This window comes from Pseudophryne corroboree, chromosome 1 (assembly GCF_028390025.1).
Source record: "Pseudophryne corroboree isolate aPseCor3 chromosome 1, aPseCor3.hap2, whole genome shotgun sequence".
NCBI lineage: Eukaryota > Metazoa > Chordata > Amphibia > Anura > Myobatrachidae > Pseudophryne > Pseudophryne corroboree.
In genome coordinates, this window is record NC_086444.1 from 693,923,950 (window position 1) to 693,940,201 (window position 16,252).

The 16,252-nt window shown below is 47.7% G+C and overlaps 1 protein-coding gene across 2 annotated transcripts in view; it reads right to left on the bottom strand.

Annotated features, from left to right (window-relative positions):
• DOT1L (DOT1 like histone lysine methyltransferase) overlaps positions 1-15,611 on the bottom strand; it is a 422,415-nt gene extending 406,804 nt beyond the window's left edge. For both annotated transcript variants that reach the window (XM_063914793.1, XM_063914792.1), the window contains exon 1: positions 14,997-15,611. In XM_063914793.1, coding sequence (XP_063770863.1) covers positions 14,997-15,077 — 81 coding nt within the window. In that variant the 5' untranslated portion in view covers positions 15,078-15,611. The remainder of the gene's footprint in view (positions 1-14,996) is intronic.
• Between the last annotated feature and the right edge of the window lie 641 nt (positions 15,612-16,252).

Consider the following 16,252-nt stretch of genomic DNA (forward strand, 5'->3'; position numbering starts at 1 on the left):
ATATAGTCCTGAGTCTGCCCTGCTCCACATGTCCGTGGTTAAGTGGACATTGGGTACAACTGCATTTCTTAGGACACTGGTGACTCTTTTTCGGACGTCTGTGTAAATTTTCGGTATCACCTGCCTAGAGAAATGGAACCTAGATGGTATTTGATACCGGGGACACAGTACCTCAATCAAGTCTCGAGTTGCCTGTGAATTAACGGTGGATACCGGAACCACGTTTCTCACCACCCAGGCTGACAAGACCTGAGTTATCCGCTTTGCAGCAGGATGACTGCTGTGATATTTCATCTTCCTCGCAAAGGACTGTTGGACAGTCAATTGCTTACTGGAAGTAGTACAAGTGGTCTTCCGACTTCCCCTCTGGGATGCCGATCGACTCCCAGCAGCAACAATAGCATCGCCAGCAGCAGTAGGCGTTACACTCAAGGATGCATCGGAGGAATCCCAGGCAGGAGAGGACTCGTCAGACTTGACAGTGACATGGCCTGCAGGACTATTGGCTTTCCTGTGTAAGGTGGAAATTGACACTGAGGGAGTTGGTGGTGTGGTTTGCAGGAGCTTGGTTACAAGAGGAAGGGATTTAGTGGTCAGTGGACTGCTTCCGCTGTCATCCAAAGTTTTTGAACTTGTCACTGACTTCTGATGAATGCGGACCAGGTGACGTATAAGGGAGGATGTTCCGAGGTGGTTAACGTCCTTACCCCTACTTATTACAGCTTGACAAAGGCAACACACGGCTTGACACCTGTTGTCCGCATTTGTGTTGAAATAATTCCACACCGTAGAGGTGATTTTTTTTTTGTATTTTGACCAGGCATGTCAATGGCCATATTCGTCCCACGGACAACAGGTGTCTCCCCGGGTGCCTGACTTAAACAAACCACCTCACCATCAGAATCCTCCTTGTCAATTTCCTCCCCAGCGCCAGCAACACCCATATCCTCATCCTGGTGTACTTCAACAGTGACATCTTCAATTTGACTATCAGGAACTGGACTGCGGGTGCTCCTTCCAGCACTTGCAGGGGGAGTGCAAATGGTGGAAGGCGCAAGCTCTTCCCGTCCAGTGTTGGGAAGGTCAGGCATCGCAACCGACACAATTGGACTCTCCCTGGGGATTTGCGATTTAGAAGAACGCACAGTTCTTTGCTGTGCTTTTGCCAGCTTAAGTCTTTTCATTTTTCTAGCGAGAGGATGAGTGCTTCCATCCTCATGTGAATCTGAACCACTAGCCATGAACATAGTCCAGGGCCTCAGCCATTCCTTGCCACTCCGTGTCGTAAATGGCATATTGGCAAGTTTACGCTTCTCATCAGACGCTTTCAATTTTGATTTTTGGGTCATTTTACGGAACTTTTGTTTTTTGGATTTTACATGCTCTCTACTATGACATTGGGCATCGGCCTTGGCAGACGACGTTGATGGCATTTCATCGTCTCGGCAATGACTAGTGGCAGCAGCTTCAGCACGAGGTGGAAGTGAATCTTGATATTTCCCTATTTTAACCTCCACATTTTTGTTCTCCATTTTTTAATGTGTGGAATTATATGCCAGTATCAATAGCAATGGCCTACTACTATATATACTGCGCACAACTGAAATGCACCACAGGTATGGATGGATAGTATACTTGACGACACAGAGATAGGTAGAGCAGTGGCCTTCCGTACCGTACTGCTATATATACTGGTGGTCACTGTCGGCAAAACTCTGCACTGTACTCCTCCTATATAATATACTGGTGGTCCCCAGTGCCCACAATAAAGCAGTGTGAGCACAGATATATGCAGCACACTGAGCACAGATATGGAGTGTTTTTCAGGCAGACAACGGATACTGGTGGTCACTGTCAGCAAAACTCTGCACTGTACTCCTCCTATATAATACAGCTGCTCCCCAGTCCCCACAATTAAGGAATAAGCACAAATATTTTTGCATCAAGATTAATAAACGGAGAGGACGCCAGCCACGTCCTCTCCCTAACATTTCCAATGCACGAGTGAAAATGGCGGCGACGTGCGGCTGCTTATATATAATCCGAATCTTGCGAGAATCCGACAGCGGGATGATGACGTTCGGGCGCGCTCGGGTTAACAGAGCCATACGGGAGAATCAGAGTATGCCTCGGACCCGTGTAAAATGAGTTAAGTTCGGGGGGGTTCGGTTTCCGAGGAACCGAACCCGCTCATCACTTATAATAACCCCTTCCCTGTTGAAGGAGGGGAACCTTGACCACCACCTGCTGAAGATACAATTTTTGTATTGCGTTTAACACTATTTCCCTCTCTTGGGGGGGGGAAGATGGTAGGGCCGATTTGAAATACCGGCGAGGAGGCACCTCTTCGAATTCCAGCTTGTAACCTTGAGACACAATTTCTATTGCCCAAGGATCCACCTGGGAGTGAACCCACATGTGGCTAAAATTCCGAAGAAGTGCCCTCACAGGGCCCGGCTCCGCCAGTGGAGCCCCAGCGTCATGCGATGGATTTTGTAGAGGCCGGTGAGGACTTCTGTTCCTGGGAACTAGCTGCGTTGTGCAGCTTCTTTCCTCTGCCCCTACCTCTGGCAAGAAAGGACGCACCTCGGACTTTCTTGTTTCTTTGTGAACGAAAAGACTGCATTTGATAATGCGGTGCTCTCTTAGGCTGTGAGGGAACATAAGGCAAAAAATTTGACTTTCCAGCTGTAGCTGTGGAGACCAGGTCCGAGAGACCTTCCCCGAACAATTCCTCACCCTTGTAAGGTAAAACCTCCATATGCCTTTTTGAGTCGGCATCACCTGTCCATTACCGAGTCCACAGGACCCTTCTGGCAGAAAATAAGATTTTACTTACCGATAAATCTATTTCTCGTAGTCCGTAGTGGATGCTGGGACTCCGTCAGGACCATGGGGAATAGCGGCTCCGCAGGAGACAGGGCACATAATTTAAAAGTTTGACCACTAGGTGGTGTGTACTGGCTCCTCCCCCTATGACCCTCCTCCAAGCCTCAGTTAGGATACTGTGCCCGGACGAGCGTACACAATAAGGAAGGATTTTGAATCCCGGGTAAGACTCATACCAGCCACACCAATCACACCGTACAACTTGTGATCTGAACCCAGTTAACAGTATGACAAACGTAGGAGCCTCTGAACAGACGGCTCACAACAATAACAACCCGATTTTTTTGTAACAATAACTATGTACAAGTATTGCAGACAATCCGCACTTGGGATGGGCGCCCAGCATCCACTACGGACTACGAGAAATAGATTTATCGGTAAGTAAAATCTTATTTTCTCTGACGTCCTAGTGGATGCTGGGACTCCGTCAGGACCATGGGGATTATACCAAAGCTCCCAAACGGGCGGGAGAGTGCGGATGACTCTGCAGCACCGAATGAGAGAACTCCAGGTCCTCCTTAGCCAGGGTATCAAATTTGTAGAATTTTACAAACGTGTTCTCCCCTGACCACGTAGCTGCTCGGCAGAGTTGTAATGCAGAGACCCCTCGGGCAGCCGCCCAAGATGAGCCCACCTTCCTTGTGGAATGGGCCTTGACAGATTTAGGCTGTGGCAGGCCTGCCACAGAATGTGCAAGTTGAATTGTGCTACAAATCCAACGAGCAATCGTCTGCTTAGAAGCAGGAGCACCCAGCTTGTTGGGTGCATACAGTATAAACAGCGAGTCAGATTTTCTGACTCCAGCCGTCCTTGAAATATATATTTTCAATGCTCTGACAACGTCCAGCAACTTGGAATCCTCCAAATCGCTAGTAGCCGCAGGCACCACAATAGGCTGGTTCAGGTGAAACGCTGAAACCACCTTAGGCAGAAAGTGAGGACGCGTCCGCAGTTCTGCCCTGTCCGAATGGAAAATCAGATATGGGCTTTTATACGATAAAGCCGCCAATTCTGACACTCTCCTGGCTGAAGCCAGGGCCAGTAGCATGGTTACTTTCCATGTAAGATATTTCAAATCCACCGATTTGAGTGGCTCAAAACAATGGGATTTGAGAAAATCCAAAACTACATTAAGATCCCACGGTGCCACTGGGGGCACAACTGGGGGCTGTATATGTAGTACTCCTTTTACAAAAGTCTGGACTTCAGGAACTGAAGCCAATTCTTTCTGGAAGAAAATCGACAGGGCCGAAATTTGAACCTTAATGGACCCTAATTTGAGGCCCATAGACAATCCTGTTTGCAGGAAATGTAGGAATCGACCCAGTTGAAATTCCTCCGTCGGGGCCTTCCTGGCCTCACACCACGCAACATATTTTCTCCAAATGCGGTGATAATGTTGTGCAGTCACCTCCTTCCTGGCTTTTACCAGGGTAGGGATGACCTCTTCCGGAATGCCTTTTTCCCTTAGGATTCGGCGTTCAACCGCCATGCCGTCAAACGCAGCCGCGGTAAGTCTTGGAATAGACACGGTCCCTGCTGAAGCAGGTCCCGTCTTAGAGGTAGAGGCCACGGATCTTCCGTGAGCATCTCCTGAAGTTCCGGGTACCAAGTTCTTCTTGGCCAATCCGGAGCCACGAGTATCGTTCTTACTCCCCTTTGCCGTATAATTCTCAGTACTTTTGGTATGAGAGGCAGAGGAGGAAACACATACACTGACTGGTACACCCATGGTGTTACCAGAGCGTCTACAGCTATTGCCTGAGGGTCTCTTGACCTGGCGCAATACCTGTCCAGTTTTTTGTTGAGGCGGGACGCCATCATGTCCACCATTGGTCTTTCCCAATGGACCACAATCATGTGGAAGACTTCTGGATGAAGTCCCCACTCTCCCGGGTGCAGATCGTGTCTGCTGAGGAAGTCTGCTTCCCAGTTGTCCACTCCCGGAATGAACACTGCTGACAGTGCTAAGACGTGATTTTCCGCCCATCGGAGAATCCTTGCAGCTTCTGCCATTGCCCTCCTGCTTCTTGTGCCGCCCTGTCTGTTTACGTGGGCGACTGCCGTGATGTTGTCCGACTGAATCAACACCGGCTGACCCTGAAGCAGAGGTTTTGCCAGGCTTAGAGCATTGTAGATTGCTCTTAGCTCCAGTATATTTATGTGAAGAGACGTCTCCAGGCTTGACCACACGCCCTGGAAGTTTCTTCCCTGTGTGACCGCTCCCCAGCCTCTCAGGCTGGCATCCGTGGTCACTAGGACCCAGTTCTGTATGCCGAATCTGCGGCCCTCTAACAGATGAGCACTCTGCAACCACCATAGCAGAGACACTCTTGTCCTTGTGGACAATTTTATCCGCTGATGCATCTGCAGATGCGATCCGGACCATTTGTCCAGCAGATCCCACTGAAAAGTTCGTGCATGGAATCTGCCGAATGGAATCGCTTCGTAAGAAGCTACCATTTTTCCCAGGACTCTTGTGCATTGATGCACAGATACTTTTCCTGGTTTTAGGAGGTTCCTGACTAGATCGGATAACTCCCTGGCTTTCTCCTCCGAAAGAAATACCTTTTTCTGAACAGTGTCCAGAATCATCCCTAGGAACAACAGACGTGTCGTCGGGATCAGTTGGGATTTTGGAAAATTCAGAATCCACCCGTGTTGTTGGAGCACTACTTGGGTTAGTGCTACTCCGACCTCCAGCTGTTCTCTGGATCTTGCCCTTATCAGGAGATCGTCCAAGTAAGGGATAATTAAGACGCCTTCTCTTCGAAGAAGGATCATCATTTCGGCCATTACCTTGGTAAAGACCCGGGGTGCCGTGGACAATCCAAACGGCAGCGTCTGAAACTGATAATGACAGTTTTGGACCACGAACCTGAGGTACCCTTGGTGTGAAGGACAAATTGGAACATGAAGGTAAGCATCCTTGATGTCCAAGGACACCATAAAATCCCCTTCTTCCAGATTCGCTATCACTGCTCTGAGTGACTCCATCTTGAACTTGAATTTTTGTATGTACAGGTTCAGAGATTTTAGATTTAGAATCGGTCTTACCGAGCCGTCCGGCTTCGGTACCACAAATAGCGTGGATTAATACCCCTGTCCCTGTTGTAGGAGGGGTACCTTGACTATCACCTGCTGAGAATACAGCTTGTGAATGGCCTCCAATACCGTCGCCCTGTCGGAGGGAGACGTTGGCAAAGCAGACTTTAGGAAACGGCGAGGAGGGGACTTCTCGAATTCCAACCTGTAACCCTGAGATACTACCTGCAGGATCCAGGGGTCCACCTGCGAGTGAGCCCACTGTGCGCTGAAATGTTTGAGGCGACCCCCCACCGCCCCTGAGTCTGCTTGTAAGGTCCCAGCGTCATGCTGACGCCTTTGTAGAAGCCGGGGAGGGCTTCTGCTCCTGGGAAGGAGCTGCTTGTTGCAGTCTCTTACCCTTTCCTTTGCCTCGGGGCAAATAGGAATGTACTTTTGCTCGTTTGTTCTTATAGGAACGAAAGGACTGCGGCTGAAAAGCCTGCGGCTTTTTCTGCTGGGAGGTGACCTGGGGTAAAAAGGTGGATTTTCCGGCCGTTGCCGTGGCCACCAGATCCGATAGACCGACCCCAAATAATTCCTTCCCCCTTATACGGCAATACTTCCATATGTCGTTTGGAATCCGCATCACCTGACCACTGGCGCGTCCATAAACTACTTCTTGCAGATATGGACATCGCACTTACTCTTGATGCCAGAGTGCAAATATCTCTCTGTGCATCTCGCATACAAAGAAAAGCATCCTTTAATTGCTCTATAGTCAATAAAATACTGTCCCTATCCAGGGTATCAATATTTTCAGACAGTGACTCCGACCAAGCCACGCCAGCACTGCACATCCAGGCTGAGGCGATTGCTGGTCTCAGTATAACACCCGTATGTGTGTATATACTTTTTAATGTATTCTCCAGCCTCCTATCAGCTGGATCCTTGAGGGCGGCCGTATCAGGAGACGGTAACGCCACTTGCTTTGATAAGCGTGTGAGCGCCTTATCCACCCTAGGAGGTGTTTCCCAGCGCGCCCTAACCTCTGGCGGGAAAGGGTATAATGCCAATAACTTTTTTGAAATTAGCAGTTTTCTATCTGGGGTAACCCACGCTTCATCACACACTTCATTCAGTTCCTCTGATTCAGGAAAAACTATTGGTAGTTTTTTCACACCCCACATAATACCCCTTTTTGTGGTACTTGCAGTATCAGAGATATGCAAAGCCTCCTTCATTGCCGTGATCATATAACGTGTGGCCCTACTGGAAAATACGTTTGTTTCTTCACTGTCGACACTGGATTCAGTGTCAGTGTCTGGGTCTGTGTCGACCGACTGAGGTAAAGGGCGTTTTACAGCCCCTGACGGTGTCTGAGACGCCTGGACAGGTACTAACTGGTTTGCCGGCTGTCTCATGTCGTCAACCGACTTTTGTAGCGTGCTGACACTATCCCGTAATTCCATAAACAAAGCCATCCATTCTGGTGTCGACTCCCTAGGGGGTGACATCACCATTACAGGCAATTGCTCCGCCTCCACGCCAACATCGTCCTCATACATGTCGACACACACGTACCGACACACAGGGAATGCTCTGATAGAAGACAGGACCCCACTAGCCCTTTGGGGAGACAGAGGGAGAGTTTGCCAGCACACACCCAAGCGCTATAAATATATATAGGAACAACCTTAATAAGTGTGTTCCCTTTATAGCAGCTCAAATATTATAAATATCGCCAATAAGTGCCCCCCCTCTCTGTTTTTACCCTGTTTCTGTAGTGCAGTGCAGGGGAGAGTCCTGGGAGCCTTCCTCGCAGCGGAGCTGGGCAGGAAAATGGCGGTGTGCTGAGGAGAATAGGCCCCGCCCCCTTTTCGGCGGGCTTCTTCTCCCGGTTTTTTTGGAACCTGGCAGGGGTTAAATACATCCATATAGCCCCAGGGGCTATATGTGATATATTTTAGCCAGAATAGGTATATTACATTGCTGCCCAGGGCGCCCCCCCCAGCGCCCTGCACCCTCAGTGACCGCTGGTGTGAAGTGTGCGGAGAGCAATGGCGCACAGCTGCATTGCTGTGCGCTACCTCATGAAGACTGAGACGTCTTCTGCCGCCGGTTTCTGGACGTCTTCTCTATTCGGCATCTGCAAGGGGGTCGGCGGCGCGGCTCCGGTGACCCATCCAGGCTGTACCTGTGATCGTCCCTCTGGAGCTAGTGTCCAGTAGCCTAAGAAGCAAATCCATCCTGCACGCAGGTGAGTTCACTTCTTCTCCCCTAAGTCCCTCGTTGCAGTGAGCCTGTTGCCAGCAGGACTCACTGAAAATAAAAAACCTAACAAACTTTTTCTAAGCAGCTCTTTAGGAGAGCCACCTAGATTGCACCCTGCTCGGACGGGCACAAAAACCTAACTGAGGCTTGGAGGAGGGTCATAGGGGGAGGAGCCAGTACACACCACCTAGTGGTCAAACTTTTACATTTTGTGCCCTGTCTCCTGCGGAGCCGCTATTCCCCATGGTCCTGATGGAGTCCCAGCATCCACTAGGACGTCAGAGAAATCAACATAGCGTTTATTCTAGAACCCAGTAGACTAATGTCTCTGAGCATAGCTCATATATAGGACAGCGTCTTTTATATGCCCCAGGGTCAATAATACAGTATCCTTATCTAGGGTATCCAATTCCTCAGATAAGGCATCCGTCCATGCCGCTACAGCACTACACACCCAGGCCGACGCAATTGCCGGTCTTAGTAAGGTACCCGAATGTGTATAAATGGACTTCAGGGTAACCTCCTGTTTGCGATCAGCAGCATCTTTGAGGGTAGCCGTATCCTGGGACGGCAGGGCTACCTTTTTGGATAAGCGTGTTAAAGCTTAGTCCACCCTAGGGGAGGATTCCCATCGTAACCTATCCGTTGGCGGGAAAGGATACGCCATAAGAATCCGTTTGGAAATCTGCAGTTTTTTATCTGGAGATTCCCAAGCTTTATCACATAACTCATTCAGTTCGTGTGAGGGGGGAAAAGTTACCTCAGGCTTCTTTCCCTTATACATATACACCCTCGTGTCAGGGACAGGGGTTTCCTCTGTGATGTGCAAAACATCCTTTATTGCTATAATCATATATCGAAGGGATTTAGCCAATTTTGGCTGTAACTTTGCATCATCGTAATCGACACTGGAGTCAAAATCCATGTCGGTATCTGTGTCAACAATTTGGGATAGTGGGCGCTTATGAGACCCTGGCGGTCCCTGCGACATAGGGTCAGGCATGGGTTGAGACCCTGACTGCCCCAATGCATCAGCCTTGTCCAATCTTTTATGCAAGGAATTAACATTATCATTTAAAACCTTCCACATATCCATCCAATCAGGTGTCGGCGGAGACACCACATTCATTTGCTCCCGCTCCTCTCCCACATAGTCTTCCTCATCAGACATGTCGACACAAGCGTACCGACACACCACACATACAGGGAATGTCCTTTCTGAAGACAGTTCCCCCACCAGGCCCTTTGGAGAGACAGAGAGAGAGTATGCCAGCACACACCCCAGCGCTATAATATCCCAGGAATAACACAGTAACTTAATGTTAACCAGGTAGCTGCTGTATGTTATAGTTTTTGCGCCCCCCTCTCTTTTCAACCCTCTTCTACCATGTATCAGCAGGGGAGAGCCCGGGGAGCTTCCTCTCAGCGGTGCTGTGGAGAAAAAATGGCGCTGGTGAGTGCTGAGGGAGAAGCCCCGCCCCCTCGGCGGCGGGCTTCTGTCCCGCTTAAACAGTAATTTTGGCAGGGGCTCATATATACATACAGTGCCCAGCTGTATATATATGTGTTCTTTTTGCCAATATGAGGTCCCAAATGCTGCCCAGGGCACCCCCCCCTGCGCCCTGCACCCTTACAGTGACCGGAGTACGTGAAGTGTGTGGAGCAATGGCGCACAGCTGCAGTGCTGTGCGTTACCTCTAGTGAAGATCATGAAGTCTTCTGCCGCCTGTGATGTCTTCTTTTCTTCTCATACTCACCCGGCTTCTGTCTTCCGGCTCTGCAAGGGGGACTGCGGCGCGGCTCTGGGACGGACGGCGAGGGTGAGATCCTGCGTACCGATCCCTCTGGAGCTAATGGTGTCCAGTAGCCAAAGAAGCAGGACCTAGCTTCAGAGAGTAGGGCTGCTTCTCTCCCCTCAGTCCCTCGATGCAGGGAGTCTGTTGCCAGCAGAGCTCCCTGAAAATAAAAACCTAACAAAATACTTTCTATCAGTAAACTCAGGAGAGCTCACTGAAAAGCACCCAGCTCCTCTGGGCACAGTATCAAACTGAGGTCTGGAGGAGGGGCATAGAGGGAGGAGCCAGTGCACACCAGGAACTAAATTCTTTCTTAAAGTGCCCATGTCTCCTGCGGAGCCCGTCTACCCCCATGGTCCTTACGGAGTCCCCAGCATCCTCTAGGTCTAGGACGTTAGAGAAAGAGTTATCCATAAGATCACCAACATCTAGATACTTGAAGAAATAGTTTGATCCCTAAATTTGGATCAGTGTTATAAAATATCAAACCCCAAATTAAGGCTTGAAGACTCAAGCATGTCACTGTGCTGACATGGCAGTTACTATACTGATTGATAAACGCCATTTAAAAAAAACATTACAGCTTTTTTTTTTTTATCACAAGGTGAGCACAGCTAAAAGCAGAGTAAGAACATGGCTATGGTCTACTGTGTACATACATAGTACATTCTTTTCAATAAAACATTGAGGACAATCACATGACAGCCTCTTATTGCAAAAACCAGGAGACGCTTGCACAGACAAGGCACAGTGCCACCCAACACACCCACTTACTTACCACACCCTGCCACAATATCTTGAGATGAATATCCACACACCAAACCTCACGACACATAGCAACTGCATCTGCCCTAAAACGTCAAACATTACTCATACATCCTGTACCAGACTGAAAACAAATCTACATAATTAAAAGAAGAAAAAAAAAAAAAACCATACATACACACTGCAAAGGAAACCAGCATATGCGGGAAAACTGCAGTGTCTACCCACTGCTCCGCCACCCCCCCTCCCACCCCTTCTATCCACTGCTCCATGCACCACTCTTCCTGCTGCTATAGCCCCCCACACAGTCCCGCCCTGTCCTCCCTCTGCCTGCTGCTCTGACCCACTCAACGCCCGAACAAAGCTGGCTAACAGATAGGCAGTGATGGAGACTGAGATAGTGACAGACGGATAAAGAGAGAAAGCACGCTAAGGAGAGGGTGAGGAACAAAGATAGATATATCTAGATAAAAAAAAAAGATTAAAAAAAATCACTTTTTCAGTTTTTATTGAAATGTAAGCAATTCAAGTACAGTGAATAAACTTTGTTGTCCTGATGGGCTAGGCTGGCCACGCACTCTGCTCATCTGCCCTGCCTCCCAGTGCTCTGTTCGGAAGCCCGGTATACAGTGACACGACACGCCCATGTTCCGTAATATCGTACCCTAGCATGCTAGTGGATGGTAGTCCGCTCCAGTCAGTCTCTGCATTTAAGCAGTAAACCAATAGGGTGATCCAAAAAAAAATTAGGTTAGCAAAAACTGAAGAAACTGAACAGATAGTGTCAGTGAGTAGTTTCCTGAATCATCAAAAGGCACTTGGAAACAGACAGGAAGATGTCTGGCAGAACCAAAACCAAAAGTGAATCACAAGACAAGATTCTAAAGGAGCAATTCAATAACATTACGGGGATTTCCAGAGATAAGTGCCAGAAGCTATTCAATTAACTGCATCATGGCCAGGACTTAACCCAGAAGATGCACTCTATCACGACTAATGCACACGGCTTGGTTTCAGTAAACTGCATTTGCCACTAGCCCAGGCATAAAATTACTCCATGCATGGAATTAAAATTTCACCAACTTCGACACAATGGGGTCAATTCTATTCGGCAACTTAAGAATAGCGCCGGGAATTAGCTCCCGACGCTATTCAACTCAGCTCCAGTTAAGTCGGCGGTGTCCCGTTCTCGCCGACTAAACAGGTTGAATTGTCGGGAGAACAGGCATTCTCCGACTTAACTCCCCGGCGTGAGGCTGATTCCCGACAGAATCAGCCTTGCGCCGGCCGCGAGGCAGCACTTTTGTCGGGTTTCTTCTCTTATCCCCCGGGGATGAGAGAAGAATTCCCGACAATTGCGGGTCACTAGCAGCTGAATTGAATAGCGTCGGGAGCTAATTCCCGGCGCTATTCTTAAGTTGACGAATAGAATTGACCCCAATGGCCTGTTTTGAATAAGGACATCGCATCTGTCAGAACTGCAAGTTTATTCCCTCACTCTACAGGAGGCGTGATATTTGCAATATCATTACTCCCGTACTTGCAAATATAGGCGCAGCCAGGCGGCACATTACACCAAATTCCCCATACCAACTGTTTATTTGTTCTGCTTTCATTTCAGAGTACATTGTTACATAATACAGTGTCAATATCAACAACAACTGGAAAATGGGGGTGTTCTAAAACTTCTGACCAGGAATGAATACATAGCTCAATGCCGTATGTGGGTCCCCCTAGACAGAGAACAAAACAGGACGTCACGGAGGAGGAAGCTGGACAAGTACTAATTAGAGAGGGGGCAATTCAATTTGTTGGAATGTAGCTCCCAGTTTAAATGCCCTAAGCTATTCACTTGACTTTATTGTGCCCAGCATTTAACCCGGGAGATACATTTCACTGCGACTAATACTTGGGGCATGTCCCGGATTAAATTCTGGGTTCACTGCTGTTATGCGCTGTAACAGTGACTGGCCCAGAATCACTAGTTGGCACCGATTTCTGCTCTCTCCTTCAGAAGGGTGCAAGCAGAAATCTGCTAGTCGCAAGTTTACAGTGCAAGCAATTGAATAGCTCCAGGCACTTAACCCGGTAGCTACATCCTAGCCCAGAAAATGTAATTTACCCCCAGAAACACAGCTAGGGATGGACTAGCAGTGTGTCTGCCCTGTGCACCTGTTTTTGGCTGAAAAGGCACCAATCAGCATAGAAACCCACCAAATGTAGCATCCTTGGGTCACTCTGTGCTAAACTTGTGCCAGGGGCAAGCCGCTGCAGAGCATCCGGAATATCCTTAGGACACTCCACGTTTGAATGACCCGGGAAACCATTTCTTATTTGTCAAACCTACATATTTAAAGATCAAATAACTTCAGGCACCTGTAGAAAATACAAAATGTAAAAACTAAAGTTCTGAAGAGATAACGTGGTGACTAAAGTTACTGACCAAACGTAAATATTTTACAGACACAGGGGTTTTATGCTCAATTATATGAAAAATGTAGCTGTGCATAGCACACCATTCTTAAACAAAGCAAAACCAGTTTTTCATTAATGTAAACCTATAAAGTTGACATACAAGGTTAACATGTTATGTTCTATTGCTTTCGGGCTCACAGGATTTGACAAGCCTTCTCCTAACAGGATGTTGATAATCTCAATAATCAGGATTAGCCAAACCGGTGAACACAAAAGTATGGCAAGTAAACCATACCAAAAACCAGTACATAATACCTAAGCCTTTGGAAGTAGGGGTAGAAACTCCGGAGTTACTTTTCTAGACATATGCATGTTATTTTCCAACAGATCATCTTAGCACCGAATATAATTTTAAACAGCATAATCTAACTCACACATTAAAATAATGCTTGTATCATCCGGATAGGTAGTAAGAGGCCCAACGCATTGCTAGTATGTTATCTTAACATTCAGTTATTATATGGAAGTCAATACACTGCACAGTTTATTTGTAAATGTTATATAATATAATATACGAAACATCCTATTACGTTCCAGGTGAAAGACACTGCAGGATATCAGCCAACAGAGCATGGTTAGTTTTGACTATATTGTAAATGCAAGTAGGAGTAGCAGCAGTTCCCCTCTGGCCCTTTAAAACATTACCGCTCATAAGACCTGTGGGATGGAAGGGGAAGAGAAGGGGGAGCAACAGTTGCTATCGAGCGGTAAACGCTGTGCTTTTTTCCCCCCAGCCAATAACAAGCCAGGGCCTTATTAACCCTTCGAGAGCAGGAGGCGGGAATAGATAAAAATAGAGCAGCTTTTTACAAACTGGAAACACACTGACAGGAGATATATAACTGAGTCGAAATGAGGTTGCACTGGATTTGGTACACATTTGAAGACAGAATTTTACCGAGGTACTAATATATATATATATATATATATATATATATATATATATATATATATATATATATATATATATATATATATATTGCCATACATAACACATTCTAGAAAAACTTTTTTTTACACTGTAACACGTGTCCAGTTCACTAAAAAAATAGTAAATGCTAGAGTGTTAAACAAGAACAAATATTAGACTATTTCATGCACTAAGCAGCCTAGTAAAACTTTGGTATGAGGAAGGTTAAAATGCAAATGATTCCAAACTGTCATATGGCCTGCAAAGGTATGGGAAGAGGAGTACTACATTCCACGTCAGGTGTTCTTTGGGGGAAAAGGATTGCTTTACTAGATTACACATAATTACAGGCCAAAAGTTGCAAGTGGGAGTTGCCTGAATATTTCTCTTTTCCTCTCCACGTGACGTTTTAGGGTCAGTGCAGTGGCAAAGGTCAAACGGCTAGCACTGCAGCACGCCCTGGGCAACCACAATTAACACACTATATAGTACTGGTTTGATGAGCATTTCTCTTGCATGATAAATATATCACAAGGGAATTCATTCCTACACCCTAGAAAAAAAAAATCTGAAATTCTTCAGAAACATCTGGCCAAATACACACTTCTCACAAACAATGTAATCATTATTATGATGTATACACAGAACAGTATTTTAAAATGAGCCAGCAAAGTGCAGAAAGACACGCTAGAAATATGTGTGTGTGTGTATATATATATATATATATATATATATATATATATATAGTAATCTATACATTTAGGATGTACACATCATAGACATGCACACACACTCTCAGACCATGAGACAAAGATAAACCTCTCCCATGCGGCCTTCCCCATTCCACTAATCCCCGCACTCACGTAGACAGGCAGCGGCCATGGATAGACGGCAGGCTCGGCTCCCACCGGCGACTTGAGCCTGAGTTCCAGCTTCTCGCCCATGTCCTGAGAGCATACTACTAGTCCCGATGCAGCGACGGTGGAGAAGTACGGATGTGTGTGTGTATGTTACGGTCAGTGCTGGTGACTACCCCCCACCGGTCCCCGGGTCTCACTTCTCCCTGCGCTCGGCGGCGTTACATTACAGCGCCATATTGGACCCGGCGCCAAGCAACAATGAGCGGAGGGCCGGCTCGGAGCACCGTGTGGGGGAGGGGTGAGGAGGGGCGTGCGAGGCGTCCGCCTTCCGAGGTAAATAATGTAATAATCCAGCGGGGTGTCCTTACATGGCCCCTTAGCCTTGAATATAGGGGTTACAGCGGCGGCAGCAGTAGCACACGGGGAAGGGCGAGTAAATAGTAATGGCAGCTGCCGCCTAGTCAGCGCTCCCCGGGCGGACGGGCCGCTGTCGCTAGGACAAAGCGAGACGGAGGAGGAGGCACGCGGCTGCACAGCGCTGCGCACACTAATGCCCGCACACATCACACGGGCAGCCTGACAGCTGAGCAGGGTGTGTGTGTTACTACTAGGGAAATGACGCGCTCCCAGCAACACAGGCGCGTCATGGTTTCCCAAAGCTGCGTGCGGGGAGTTACACGCTTTCTGTATACGGATGAATGTGGCACCCTGGTATGCCGGGTAACGTGTGTGTGCTCACCCAGCAGGATCACAGATGGGGTGATCCCAATGGCAGAGCTGAGTGGGTATCAAAATCAAAGAGGTCGTGGAAGGTAAAGGGTTCCCTATAGGACAGTGCAATGCACTTTTGTTTTGCACAGGGCAATCTATCGTCACTTAACGTAAAGAAGATAATAAACAGAAATAAGGCCATCACCAAGTTTATCACAGTTAATCGGTCTCCTGGATTCATCCCGCCTGTCTTCAGTTACAGAAGTAAAGCCGAGTACACACACTACACATTTTAAACAAATTAGCCAATAACAATTCTTTACGACAAATTCCTAAAATCATTCAGTGTGTACATAGTGGGCCTGATTCAAGGTTGATTGCAAAATAACATTTCTCTTACGTCCTAGAGGATGCTGGGGACTCCGTAAGGACCATGGGGTATAGACGGACTCCGCAGGAGACATGGGCACTCTAAAGACTTTAGATGGGTGTGCACTGGCTCCTCCCTCTATGCCCCTCCTCCAGACCTCAGTTAGATCCTGTGCCCA